Raw genomic sequence first — 14509 nt, forward strand, 5'->3', positions numbered from 1 at the left:
AAATTAAATGTTTTTTTTCCCGTGCCCACTTCCCCACTGTTTTTATTTTTATTTTATTTTTTTGTGCGCTTACACGGCGGAGAAATGAGATTGCTTTGGTGTGACGGTGCTCGCTTGCAGAAGGCTCTCTTTCACCTCTTCCTTTTGTCTGAGGTCACCTCATGATGCCGTCTCTATGGCAACAAGCCTCTCCCAATAGGGGTGAATGTACTCAAAGGAAATTTCATTACGAGGTGTTTGTTAAAAATGCTCCCGTCCCACAAATGTCCCATTCACTTGAATCTCTCTCTGCCCTTTTCTTTTCTCCCAGGTGAACATGAGCATGGGTGAGGATGAAGAGGACGACGAGAAGGTATTTTATCTGGTCGCGCTCGAAAATTTTTACGGGCTAATGTGTTTTTTGGTGGTACGTCTCGAGGTTTTATAAATAATCCGCGAGCATCCTGTAATGTTTACCTTGAACGCTGACTGTCTGCAGCTTGAGGAAACATCAAGAGACGCATCAAAATAGGTGGACATGAAGAGTTTCTTTCAATTTCGAGCCGCGGCCAAGGCGTACCATTACATTACGTACTGTGTATACATCAGATATAAATTTATTGTGTTTACAGTTGTACGTACAGTGCCTGTGGCTAAAAAGCAAAGTGTGGAGAGTCTCTGTTGCCGAAATGCATGGGTGCGGTCAGCGGATGGCGCTCACACTGTCCACTATGCCGCCGATAGGAACACCGGAGGTTGCAATTATTCCGTTACAGCGAGTTGGCATGTACGCGAGGACGCTGTGCCAGGTGTGCGCCAGTGACCGTCATTAGTTCGCGATTGTCCAGTTTGCTTTTGTTTTGCCGTATCGCTCGGCATGCCTAATTTGGGAGGAACCGGAGAAAAGCCCAAAACACACGCGTCAGAGATTTTCCACCAGGAGGACTGTGAGGTAAACGATCCAACCACTATTCCACCAAGCTGCCTGTTCATATTATCAACTATAAGAAATCTTTACTCTTCTAGTTTTTATAAAGGGCATTACCAAGCATACAATGCGGTGTTCAATGTCTCTTAAATCAATCCACAAAGGTCCTGCAAGCCTTTTTTAGAACCCACATCTTCACATTTAGTGTCCTCGTAAAAGTGCATTTTGTGGATTGATTCAGATCTCATTACTGTCTAAATGGAATAGTTGTGGGTGATATTCACTCCCAAGTAGCTGCAAAAACTTTATTATTTTATTTCATGTTATTTTTTATTTTTTTTGCCCAAAGCGGTTACGAGCCACTTCCACTTGTTCACTTAGTGAGGAAAAATCAAAAAGCATCTTTATTACTGTCTGCAGGAAAACTAAAACAACAGGAAATGTTTAAGGAGCCTGAAAAAATTTGCCTTCTTCCCATGCCACGGAATACCACATTCAATTACACTCACCCCCCCCCCCCCCCTTTGGTGTAAGGAAGGGACACTGAACAGCGATGCGCATTATTGCTTTATGGCAATGAAGTGAGTGCCCGACGCAAAGCCTGCGAGCGCTGACCCTTGTGCTGCGCGTCCCAGCCCGGCGTTCATATCCATAATGCGCTCAATATATTCTGTTGTGATGACCGCCGGCTACTCGCGAGAAAAGGGAAGAAAACATATACACCGGCACTTCCTGTCTGCAAAGATGATGAAACTCGCATGATCGGTCTGCCAACACACACACAAGTTAACAGAAAATAGCACTAAAAATTGTTTTTTATAGCTACGTGACAGAATTGACACAGTGTAATTAATGTAATAGCAACGTTTCCGTGGATATTTATTACATTTGTCTTCACCTTGAACCTCCGCTTATGATCAAGGTCTTTCTAGTTTCGTCGAAGAAACGCCGATGCGAGCGTGTCCCTCTCATCTTAAAGCTCTCTGAAATGTTCCCCCCCCCCTCACCCCCTCCCGCCCCTCCATGAGACTTCCTAAGCCCTTTTTCATACTGAGAGAAGGGAGAAAAAAAATGAAATATCTCCTTTCATTTACTAATTAAGCAGCGGGCCGTGTTTGTTTTAAGCTGTCAGCTTTAATTTAAAGTGGCTTATTTGAAAGTGGTGTTATGGTCTGCGCTGTCACTTGAGCGCGATATCGCTCGGCGAGATCAAGCCCGTGTCGCTTTACACCTCCTATCAAAGTCTGCCTTTAAAATATTTGGGGTTAAAGAGTGATCAGTTTTAAGTTTGACGGTTTCAAAGCCTCTCCGCTAACATACCAAGAAAGACCAACACCCCCGCCCCCCCCCAGCCTCCCCTCATAAGGAGGTTGTGATTACCACCCAAAATATGTTTTTTATTCCCCCTTCTTTCCCCCGAGGAGGGAACTATGCGAACCGCGGGAATGCCAAAGCATGATGTTAAAAAGAGGCGAAAGGCGATGCAGTGTTACAGCAGGATAATACACAACAGATCCTCGGCCTGTGAACAAATCTGTCCTCGGGGGTCGGACGAAACAGCTTACAAATTATGTGTGGGCAAAGTGACTTCCCTTTCGGCCCTTAGGTATCAATTGTGCACACAGACGCTATTTAATCAAAACACAACGAAACGGGAGAGGCAAAACTAGTCCACAGATCCCCAATAGAACTGAGGCAGGGGAAGATGAAACGGGCCGGGAGCTGGTCCCCGGGCCTCCGCTCGCTCCCAGAGGGGAGTTAAAAAAAAAAAGGGTTGTGGGGGGCGGGCAGAGGAGGTGCTTGTTGGGGTGCTAGCCTGGGCCAGGGGGGGATGCTTGTTCGCTCCATGCCTCAACCGAGTGTCACCGGCGGGTCTCCTTGAGTGCACCAGACTGTCCGTGCCATCATCCGCAGCATACAATGCCTCAAGAACTGCTTTGTCAACACAGTTGAGCGTAATGAATCCTTTTGTGTGTGCCGCTAAGTGGTGAGAAGAACCAGTATTTGTCATTTGGTAACTGCGCTTTAATTGAATATTTATTTTTATTGATCTCACAATGTAAGAAGACTAAAAATAAGGAGGGGAAAGTTAACCGGATTTGAGTTCTTGATTGAGTGACTGAGATTTTGGGGTCTTAGAAGTCGAAAAAAAAAAAAAACAGGGCGGCAATGAATGGCATGGAGGAACGTGAACCAGGGAATGCTCCAAAATGGCTGCCACTCGAGGGGCCGCCTTTTCTGAAAATGGCTGCCATTGAATGAGGTAAACAACAACATGCGACATAGGGGGATTTTTTTTTTCCTGTATTTATGTTCAAGCACCATGTCAGTTAATAAGCGTTTTTTTTGTTTTGGTCATTTTGCAAAGTTTTCACAACTGGTAAATATTTGACAGTAGAAAATGGAAGTTGAATCAGTCCCTCTACATTTTGTCGTGTGAGTACTTTTGGCACCACGCCTCACCTTTCCACCGCTTATTCGAATGAATCCAATGAGTCAAATGAGATTTTCTTCCCGCCACCACAAATGTTTTGTTTACTTTTATTCAGAGGATCAAATGAGTTTTCCGTGACCACACTTCTTTTTGTTTGCACAGTTTGAGCTGATATGCGCATGTGCTTTTAGCAGCTTTTTCTCATCAGAAGACATTCACGATTTGTGCAGTCCAGTTGAAATTGTTTTATTACAATTTGACGGAAGAAAGACATGGAAAGTATGTCTTGTCACCAAGGAGATGGAGCATTTCATGATTTTTTTTTTTCGTGAAAGGAAATGAATAATGATAATCTTCAGAGAGACGCCTATTTATTTATACTTCAGAGGGCATCTATTTGTCTGTTTTCTTTCCCTCACATATGAAAGCGAAGGCTTTCGCTCTTTATCCGTGTCTCCCGTCATTGTATGATGATTTGTTTGCACTTAGTATACACTCGATACATACAGTATGTATAATAACCTACATTAGAGCTGGACTTGTTTGGGCCACTTTTCAATTCTGTGTTCCTTGGAGATGTAAAAGTACGTCGTAACTATTCAATGTGTGTGTGTGTGTGTGTGTGTGTGTGTGTGTGTGTGTGTGTGTGTGTGTGTGTGTGTGTGTGTGTGTGTGTGTGTGTGTGTGTGTGTGTGTGTGTGTGTGTGTGTGTGCGTGTGCGTGCGTGTGCGCGCGCGCGCGTGCGTGCGTGTGTGTGTGTGTGTGTCCTATATGGTTGCAGTACTTAGTGCAATTGAACAGGTTTATTACTTTGTCCGCCACTGAAGGAGCTAAAAAGATGCTCTTCTAAGCTACTGACCGGTGAAATAAACAAGTATCATTCATTGTCCCTCAAGGATGTCAAGGAGTGATGAAACACGTGACAAAGGGACCAGCCAATCGATTAAAAAAAAAAACACATTTTTTTTTTTAATCTGTACAAATTATATCAGAATTAGGTTTTATGTTACCATTCATGTTGCACAAGGTTCGTTTACTGGAGAATTTATGAACAGCATTTTGCACTTTTTGTCTTTTTATTTTAAACGTGATGTTTTTTTTTTTTTTTTAGTTTTACAGAAGAAAAAATCACTTAGCCGTTTTGTAGAAAAAATACGATTCTGTACAGCATGTGTCGTTCCACTCTTTCATGACAAAATGCAGTTTTTGAACCACAGACAAGGTTGCCAAGTACCCCCACCCCACCCGCCACCTGCTACCCCAACCACCTCCGGCTATACAGTATTTTGGTTTGTAGTTGCCCCCACTATATTGCACTTTTTTTTTAAGCTATTGTTTTTGATGGCTTTTTACTTACTTGCCGTAATGCCCGCTCAGATGGGAAAGGAGAGCCGATGCACTTTTCAGCCATCAACTGAATACAAGCAGAACGGTCAAACACAATGCACCGAGCGATCTCACGCTGAAGCTGCTTCTGGCCGCAGCTCTCAACCAGGCACTCACATGCAGACTCGGCCATACGCCATCTCTGCCAAGCCCCGCCTCTCAAAGGTTCTTGCAGAGTATCTCGACAGATGATACATTATGTATGCTATCTCTCAGTTCTTTTTGTGCTCACATAAAGTACATTTAGGCGTTTAAAATTTCGTTTTATTAAGATTAACCGTTTACATGTGTTTGAAGCATGTGGCGGGAACTCTAAACACAATTATGAGGTCCCTCGAGATCGCAGATTTTCACCTACTGCAAGTGGGGATAGAATGTATTCCATACAAGAGATGGGAGGGGGGGGTGTCACTGTAGAGGTTTGGTACCCCTCACTATTCAAAAGCGCTTACTGTACCAAACTGAACTCTTAAGTCCAAACACTGATAGTCCCCATGTTAAGAGTGTGAGAGGTTCCTCTCAACCAAAGCATATTTGCCATGCTTTTGCCTTTTTTGGCCAGCGGTGAGTCTCCGCTGCACAGCCAGGATCCGACACCCGGTTGGGGGAGGACCTGCTAGTGTGGGAATGGCTCTCTTCCTGCAGACCTGACAGCGGGGAGTTTTCTCCCTTCTCTCCCCGCTTGCAGACGCCGCCGCGTTCCCATGGGCGGCCTCGCCGAACCGTGATAGCGGCGTCCCGCCTGGACCATGTCAACGTGCTTGTCTGGTATCATAAACATATACGGCAGATATCCTCCAGCCTCCGTGGCCACTGCCCTCCGCCTCCCTCCTCTCTGTCATCATTCCTGTCATTATTTCCTCCTTTTGATGTGAGCCTTTTCAGGCCTCTTTAGGCGGCGTTATCTCGATGCACTCCTCTCCCTCTGGAAGGCTTCACACGCGTCCTCCATTTGGTGCCTTGATGTGATCAAAAAGACAAACCCTCCTTCCCCTTATCCCCCCACCCCCTTCCCTACCTCGCACATGTTGACTTAGTGCATTGCCACACTCAATTATTATGTCGTATGTTAAACGTAAATAACGCTTCGGCACAGGGAAAAGTATTTCTGTCATGTGCAGAAAGTGTCGACATCCTCTGGGTTATTGAACCAAGACGGACAGTTTTCACGATTCTGGAAGGCAGGCACCCTACGCAGGTTGCAGCAATGGTACTTTTCCAATGTGGAACCTGATTGCAATTGATCGTTAGGACTGAAACTCCTCTACAACGAAATCATGTTTGCGGCAAGACATTTTTCACAACAGGGGGTTTTTCACTGTAGCAAATTTGATCTCAGATGTAAACACACACACACAAACGTATGTCTACTTTTATTTTTTATTGCAATAGTGTATAAGTATGAGCATACATCTATTTGACACTTCATATAGTCAGTGTAGAAAGAAAAAAAGGGGGAAAAAATTGCGAAATTTATGATCGGCATTCACTTTCATTACATAATTTCTTGGATAATGTATTTTATTTTGCTTCCTCCGTCTTTCATTTTGATCACTTTTACCCTCTTCCAGCGTCAGAGCTCTTCTTGTCTTAGCTGCTTGACATCCAAAGGTCCGCTTTGTAGCCATTTTAGCAATGCAACGTTCTTGCTGCGTCTGAAACTAACAATAACAAATACTTCCTGGACTACTGCACATGTGTAAACCAGTGTGGTGGTTGCTGTTGCCATTTCCGAACAAAGCAGTAGAGGTCGCTGTTGGATTAGACTTCGTTGTAGTGAATGTCGTCGTGAGGCAAAAGCAGAGAAAAAGATTTTGTATAACGCAACAGGGTTTTTTTTTCGTTGTATGGGGGGCAGGAGAGTGGGAATGGTGTTAATGCATGAAGATTTTTTTCACACTCGGGGGTATTTTCGCCCATGTACTGTAGGTTTCGTTGTAGAGGAGTTTCACTGTACTTTTTATCCAACCGAGCGTCTTGATTGTTAAAGTATTAAATTGTATTGTGTCATGCACTCAACATTTGAAATTACATTTTGCATTTGTGTGCCTGTCTGGCATCCAGTCACATTTTCTTCAGGACATCTCATCTTGAAAAGCGCTGTCTGAAGTGGACGTTGTTAGCTCATTACAACCATTGAATAGACAAATCACATAATTGCTCACCAGACATGTTTTCGGTCTTTGTCGAAGCAGCGCAATGACCAAACAGTTGACCTCATCAGAGCTTTTGTTGTCTTTTTTTTAATTTTTTTTTTTTAGGAACCCGGAAAAAAAGGTTTGATGGATAAGATACACATGGTGCAAGAAGTTGTCTTGACTGTCCAGAACATTTTGGAAGAGCTTGCAAACATCGGGGAGCGTACAAAGAAGTACACAATTCTGTTCTCATACCACGTTTTTTCAAAATTTTTGACTAGATTTTGACGCCGCTCCTCTTCTTTTGCAGCTTATTCAACTGGTCGGTTCCGTTCATGTCGTGTCTGGCCTGCCTGGTCCTCTTTGCAGCCACCTTGCTATTATATTTTATCCCACTGCGCTACATTGTGCTCATATGGGGTAAGTGCATTCACGCCGTTGTGCAAAAATCGAATGAAAAATGTCACAGGTCGAGATGTCGACCAACAGTGCAACAAAATTTCATGAATTGATCACTTTTTGTGCGGAAGCTCCAGTCGGAGAACCGTCATGCTCGATTTCACTGCCCACCCTAACTCTCCGCCAATCATTTAATGAAGTGAAGTCCTTTTCAAGATCGCTCCCCGTACACCTCTGCTCATGCAACCAGATCAGACGTCTGCAGCGGCGGCGCGCTGGGCTCCGTGTGGGCTACGATGCCGCGGAGCCCGGTGCAGGCAAAGGCCCCGGGTTTTGTAGGGAACACAAAGGAGAGCTGCGGAGCCGTATATAACACAGCATATCCTTGGGCGCTCCGAAGGCCTCTCATTATCTAGTGTGGCTATACCGCGCGGACCGTCATCTCAGTGGTCAGGGAAATACGCTGCCCTCCACGGGCTCCTCCTCCACCAGCTCGCCAGCCCACAGCCGCTCTCCGTTTGCGCGCAGCCCTCGACGCAATCGATACCAAAATCCTATCGTATCAAAAAAAAGCGCGCAGACGGAGACGCTTTCTCTGCCTCCCCTGTTAACCTCCATCCCTGCGGTTTCAAGGCAAGCCTTTCAAGTTGCGTGCACATATTTAGGTCCCGGGGTTCTTTGTCTGCACGTTGAGGTGAGGCACTCGCTAGCTGCCAGTATAATAGTCCCATTACCAGACCGCTGAGATGTGTTTTTCACTCATTTGTACGGAGTGTCTCACGGCGTTGCGCTTGTAAGTGAGCAGAAGGTGGCTCGTCCTTCCAAAATGAAGCAATATCGTGAACCCCCTCCTAATCGCAATTTTTATGAATTGAGTGGGGGGGGGGGGGTTGTTTTGTTTTTAACTCATTCACTCCCAAAGACGTATTTAAACGTCTTTTCAGACTTGGTCCAAAATTGGCTGGTACTGAATGAGTTAATGTGGAAACCTACGCTTAGCAATTTGTGTGTCATTTTGTGCATTTTCTGTAGCACTCTTAAGATCCAATACATGGCACCAAAGCCCTAGCTAGTAGGAAAGTAGTAATTGGTGCCAAGGAATTATTATTGATGCTGCACAACTTGACCGAGAGCCTAAATTCTTTTGGATGTCAAGGAATAAGTACGTTTAACCCGGTCGGAGAGCGGGAGTTACAATCAAGGCTGAAATTATTCATTTCCCAACGGGTATGAATGATTTCAGCCTTAAATGTATCTCGTCTATTTTGCAATACCCGATCGGCCGACAGGCAAGCCTCAAATTATTCATACCCTTGGGTTGTTGTATTGTGTATGTTGTACTTGGCCTCCTGGGATGGATCGCCGGAACGTGTACGGCGCAAAGCATGTTGGTCCTCCACTGATAAAGGTGTCCTTCTTTTTCGCAGGCGTGAACAAATTTACCAAGAAGCTGCGCAAACCGTACGCCGTCGACAATAATGAGCTGCTGGATTTCCTCAAGAGGATGCCGTCAGATGTTCAGAAGGTAACGGACCTTTTTTTTTTTTTGCATCCAAATAGGGACCCGATTCCCTCAAGACGTTTATTTGCTGTACGAGAATCCCCGCGCATTGCGGGAAATACGTCCTTTTGGTTTTGTTTGACTCATCATGGCCGCACGCCGTTTTCAAGCTGCTCCTCGGCCCAACTATCCTCAATGAGAAGATGTTCGGATGTGTCCGTGTTGACATTCAGGTGGCTTTGCGGCTTCGGAGAGTAAGTCACCTGCTGTGTACACTATGTGCAAGTCATAAGTTTCAAGCCTGAACATTCTAGTTTCAAGTAGGAATGATTGAATCAGTAATTAATTCAATTTAATCATGATCGTGACTTTGGCTGCCGCCATTTGATTAAAAATAGAAGTGTGATTGCGGATTCCATCCACTTTTGACACCGCTTATCCGGAAGAGGGTCGCAGGGAGTTGCTGGAGCCTTTCCCAGCTGACATCACGAGGGGTGGGAAGGCAGACTACACCCTGAACTGGTCACCACTCAGTCGCAGGGCACATCTAGAGACAAACAAGCATTCACACCAACATCCACGCCGTCAGCGAGTGCGAACCGATCCTACCCTGCCCGCACTGGAGTCAGGCGAGTGCACCACGCAACCATCAGCGACTGTGTTTGCGGATTATAGTCATCATTTTTAAATGCCTGAAGCTCTTGGTTTTGAGTCATTCTCTCAGACAAAAACATCAAACTTTTTTAAAAAAAAATTAATTAGACCACAGATGGGGAATATCTTTCTTCTATTATGCTCCTTGCTTCACACCCACTGTCACTGCTCACTTTTTTTTTCATCTGTCATAAATCCCCAAGTTCTCAATCAATCCATCAATCAAGAACTCAAGCGCAGTTATTTTGACTCCTCTCTGTTCACATCTTTTTTTTTTTTTTGGTCCCGCCGTCAATCTGCAGAGGTTGAATAAAGTTATCCGAAAAAGACAGCTGAAAAGCGACATTAGTACAGCGACAAAGGCTTTGTACTTTGTTACTTGCCACCTCTGCCTCCGCTGCAGGGTGCCGAAGGTCAATGAATGCGTGGCGTGATGGACACGTCAGCCACGGCTGGCGCGTCATTGGCGTCATCATCACAGAGCGTTCGGAAAGGGACTCGAGAGACTTGCTCTTCTAGGAAATGAAGTGCCACCTCGCTCCCTTCATCTCCCACGTAGCTCACCCATTCGCCGAACCCTGGGGGAGAAAAATCCTGACGGTGCGGATCCAGGCGAGACTCTCTCACCCTTGATTCCCCCCCCCCCCCCCCCCCCCACAGCAACATCATGGCCACCTTGTCTGTGATGTCGCCCAAGCCTGTCTCGTTTGAGATTTGGACGGCAGAGTTGGCAAAACAAGGTGGCGGATGCTGTTTTTTTTTTTTTTTGATTCCGGTTCCTTTTGTCCGTCTTCCTCCCCCGTCGGGATACAACATTTTTTTTTTCCGTCTTTGAAATCGTACACACAAGGAAACAATACTTTTTGGATAGAAAGTACATGTTGGGAATAGCTCCAACGTTCTTAAGATTCATCCCAAGTGCCTTTTATCATGGCTTTGGTGGGGTGGCGAAATAACCCGAACATCATATACCCAAGAGACCCCCGTTGTAAGAAAGCGCATATTTAGTTTTTTGTGGACTTGGAACAATCGTCGGATGCAACAAAAACCGCCACAAACGGACTCCTGTCCTTCTCGCAAATGTGACTTGGCAATTAGCGGCCGCGCAAATCTACAAAGTCGTCCTCAAACGCGGGACTTCTGACAAGGCGGAAATGAGAAGCATCTGTCAGTTCTGAGCACAGTTTCATGTTGTGATGCACCAGGCTGCCACTTTGTTCCCACACTCCCATCTCCCGTTTCTAATAGCGGCCCGCCCGGCTAATTAGCATAACGTTTCCTTACCTTTTTACTCAACAGATTTGCCGCCTTGTTTGAGCGTGCGCCTGCCACCGCGCTTCAAAAGCAACTTTTCAGCACGTTTTTAGCTCGCTCCTCTTCAAGACACCCCGCGATCACTTGATTTCAGAAATTGCAGAATGAGGCGATGCTGAAAACTTGAGTGAGTCTCGGGTAATTTGAGATGTGTAGCCAACGGAAGAACATGCTACATTGCAACACTTTTGCACAAAATCAAAACGTTTTTTATGGTCCAGGATTCAAATAAATTAAAACGTCAGGAAAAATGTTTGAGACTTGTGAATGTCCTTCCCTACTTCCAGAAGTCTTTTGTCCGGGAAATGCAAACATAATTAATGCTGCAGACATCATTGAGAGAGCGCCTTGTTCACCCCAAATCCTCAAAATGATCTTAAAAAAGCCATTGCTATTTAGCATCGCCCATCTGTCTGGGATGTTTGTCCAATTAGGGCTCATTTGGGGGATTTCATCAGGAGAACTTGGTCAGAATACAAGCCCTGGAATTCACCTAAAATGGCCGACTTTCAAAGTGATCATCAAACATCAAACACCTCCTCAAAACATTTCAAGTTGCCCATCTATCGAGGATACCTGCTTCCAATTGGGGCTCATTTGGATGAGTTCAACAAAGTGCAAGTCCGGGAATTTGCCGAAAATGACAAACTGGCGATTCAACTCATGGGTGCTTGAGACTTTTGCGTGCGTGTTGTTTCATGTCGATCAACGAAACTGCTGTCGGGGGAGTTTTATTTTACAAGACAAATCATTAAAATGTTTATCAAACATTCACCACATGCTCTTTGTGTTAAATGCCATTTGGCCCCCAAAAATATATATACATATGTTGTTACCGATTTGGGCTCATTAAAATGAATGTCCTAGTTTTTGTGGGTCAAGCCTTGGCATTTGCCCAAATTAGCCGCTTCAATGGTGCTACCGAGTGTGTTTTAGGTGGCTCGTGTTCGAGACTTACATTGTCGCCAGGATACATACGAGTGTTTGATTTTTAAATTCAGTGGCTCTTTTGTGTAATAAAACACATTCTATATGAAGAATTGCTGGAAAATGATGGACCTGAACAGTGTTGCGTCATTCGGTTCTTTCTCATCAGGTAATCAGGGAGCGCCCTCTGGAAACTTATGTTTGAAATTGATTTTAAAAAACTGACCATTTGGGTTTAATTAGGACAGACCAGAGTTCAAAGCAAACATGGTGAAGCAGCATCTGCCTGTTATGCTGCAAACAGAAGTGAGGTCAGCCCCAAGTGTGAATACTTGGGGCTGAATTTCTTTCAGACAAATGACACCAGATTCACTAATCTACATGAAATTGGGTGCACAAAAAAAAAAAACACCAAAAAAAATCTCACATCCCCATGCAAGAAGTGGAACAAGAAGTTGGCCAATCAGAGACAGCTATGTGAAATACATGAGCCACGTTTTTTTTCTTTTTAACTCTGCCCTGCCGTGTAACGTGGGCAGAGCTCTGCGTGAAACTTTTGATGATGTTTTCGAGGACAAAAAGGGGCAACGAGGGCCCGTTTATCACCGCTTTCAGCTTTGATGTTTTTATTAGACTTGGACTTTGGAGTTTAGTCTTCTGAGGGGGGAAACCGTAAATTTCAGTAGCTTTGCGGGTCACCTCAGCTGTTTTCCGCTTCTAATATTGTGATTGGGGGTGTCGAATGAGGTGTTAGTACAAAACCCTTGATTCCCGAAATCCTTCCTGTGCGTGATTAATCCCCTCTGCTCTCGTGTTTAAAAAATAATTCATTACATTGCGAGCCCGCCTTGCTTTTATCTCCCCACTGCGCCGACTTCTCCTCAGGGGAGCCATTACCGTGCGCTCGGCTGAGCTCGGATTACCTGCCTCCCGCTAAAAAACTCCTGGTTGTTTTTGCAGGTGCACTATAGCGCACTGAGAGCGCCCACCGGCCACAACCTGCCACGCAAGAAGAAGTAAGAGAGCAGGGGTCCGACCCAGTCCGCCTGACAAACAACGCGCCGGTGCCACCCGAGCTCCACCGTTGCACCCCGACTCAGCAAACCCTCGCCCCCTCACGTCGCCCTCTGACTCGTGTGTTTGCCTCCCTGGCTGACAGCGGGAGGAGGAAAAGGATGAGGCCAGCTCGCGGCCCCGTCCATCAAAAGCGAGAGCGAGCGAGAAAAAAGCTGTGCCTTCGTCTTTGGATGTAATTTGGAGGAGGAATGAGGCTTACCTCAGATATCCTTTCGTATTTTTTTTAGGGGGCGTAAGATCTTGGCCCCAAGTCAAAGTTAATGCCGGACTTAACATTTTATGGAAAACAAACGATGGCAATATATTCCACTTGATCCGCGCATTAATATCATTAAAAGCCAAAAAGCGTCAGAATTACGGGGTGGGGAGGGTGGAGCCATGTTTTTGCACTGCTGTCCTTTTTTGGTAAGGATGCCGTATCAATGCTGTCAGTTCATTTCATCTCTGCAGCGAACTTTTCATACCGTGCTCTGTTATTTAAAATGAAAGAAATGTCCTCAAAAATTCTGCCATCAGTCTGTCAAGAATTTCCCAATCAATGTCCAGCAGGAGATCGTCTGGCGTGGCTTGAGAAATGATCCAATGTCGCTAAATTTGGCCGAAAATGTATTTATTTCCTACAGATGTTCTACTTTGTATATATATCTGTATCTCGTTCATCTATCTACGCCAGCGACGTGTGGATGACAGGCACAACAATTGAATGCTCTTCTGCTAAATTCAATTAATGTGCGTGTCCACCTGTCCACATGCAGACATGAACTATTTTGGAATAAATTCATATGAGATTATTTCAGTATGTACACGTTTTTGTTTTTTTTCCCGGAATGCAAAAGATATGCCTTAGCTCATTAACTCATTCACTCCCAAAGACGTTTTTTCAGACTTGGTCCAGAATTGGCTGGTACTGAATGAGTTAAAGTTTGGGAACAGTTGCAGGAGGGGAAAAAAATCAGACCATATAAAATAAACATAGAGCTGATCTGAGGTTTGGGGGATTTGTTTTTATATGCCGGGTGGTGATGGGGAGGGGGTTCTGATAGGACAGTGCCCCCCTCCTCCTTCTCCTTCGCAGTAGCCCAGTGGTGAAAGAGCATCCATCTGTGCTTTGTGAAGACTTTGATTGGCTCGGGGGGGACCTCGGCGAAGCCCCGGGCTATCTTTTTTTTTTTTTGACAAGCTGATAGAGACATCACTTGGCTCTCCCAGGAACTGCCATCAGGGGTCCGTTTCAAAAGTGAGAGGGAGGTGTGGAGGTGACCCCAGAGCTTCTGACTAGCTAAATCCCCCCCCCCACACACACACACACACACACACAAACACACTGGCACACAAAAAGCCTGCCTTCAGGTGGCAGTTCTGCACGGGCCCAGGGGGGCCTGGTTTTGGCTGTGGTGGGCTTTAGGTATACAGTGAAACTCCTTTACAACGAAATCATGTTTTCAGCAAGAAATTTTTCACAACAGGGGTTTTTTCACTGAAGCAAATTTGATCTCAGATGTAAACACACACACACACAAACGTATATGTACTCTTTATTTTTATTCCAATCGTGCATAAGTATGATCATACACTTATCTGACACTTCATACACTGTAGTCAGTGTAGAAAGAAAAAAAGGGAAAGAAATTGCGAAATTTACGATTAGCATTCACTTTCACTTACATCAATTTCTTGGATAATGTCTTTTATTTTGCTTCCTCCGTCTTTCATTTCTAGCACTTTTACCCTCTCTTCCAGCTTCAGAGCTCTTCTTGTCTTAGCTGCTTGAC

General features: G+C 45.1%; 1 protein-coding gene across 2 annotated transcripts in view; it reads left to right on the forward strand.

Moving 5' to 3' along the window:
* The window catches only part of mctp2a (multiple C2 domains, transmembrane 2a), a 50291-nt gene extending 36763 nt beyond the window's left edge, over positions 1 to 13528 (forward strand). For both annotated transcript variants that reach the window (XM_086108441.1, XM_086108442.1), the window contains 5 exons: positions 311 to 352; positions 6989 to 7098; positions 7176 to 7285; positions 8692 to 8789; positions 12621 to 13528. In XM_086108441.1, the coding sequence (XP_085964567.1) occupies positions 311 to 352; positions 6989 to 7098; positions 7176 to 7285; positions 8692 to 8789; positions 12621 to 12680 (420 nt within the window). In that variant the 3' untranslated portion in view covers positions 12681 to 13528. The remainder of the gene's footprint in view (positions 1 to 310; positions 353 to 6988; positions 7099 to 7175; positions 7286 to 8691; positions 8790 to 12620) is intronic.
* Positions 13529 to 14509: the final 981 nt, after the last annotated feature.

Source organism: Hippocampus guttulatus, chromosome 4 (assembly GCF_054856545.1).
Source record: "Hippocampus guttulatus isolate MCC_2025c chromosome 4, RoL_Hgut_1.0, whole genome shotgun sequence".
Taxonomy (NCBI): Eukaryota; Metazoa; Chordata; class Actinopteri; order Syngnathiformes; family Syngnathidae; genus Hippocampus; species Hippocampus guttulatus.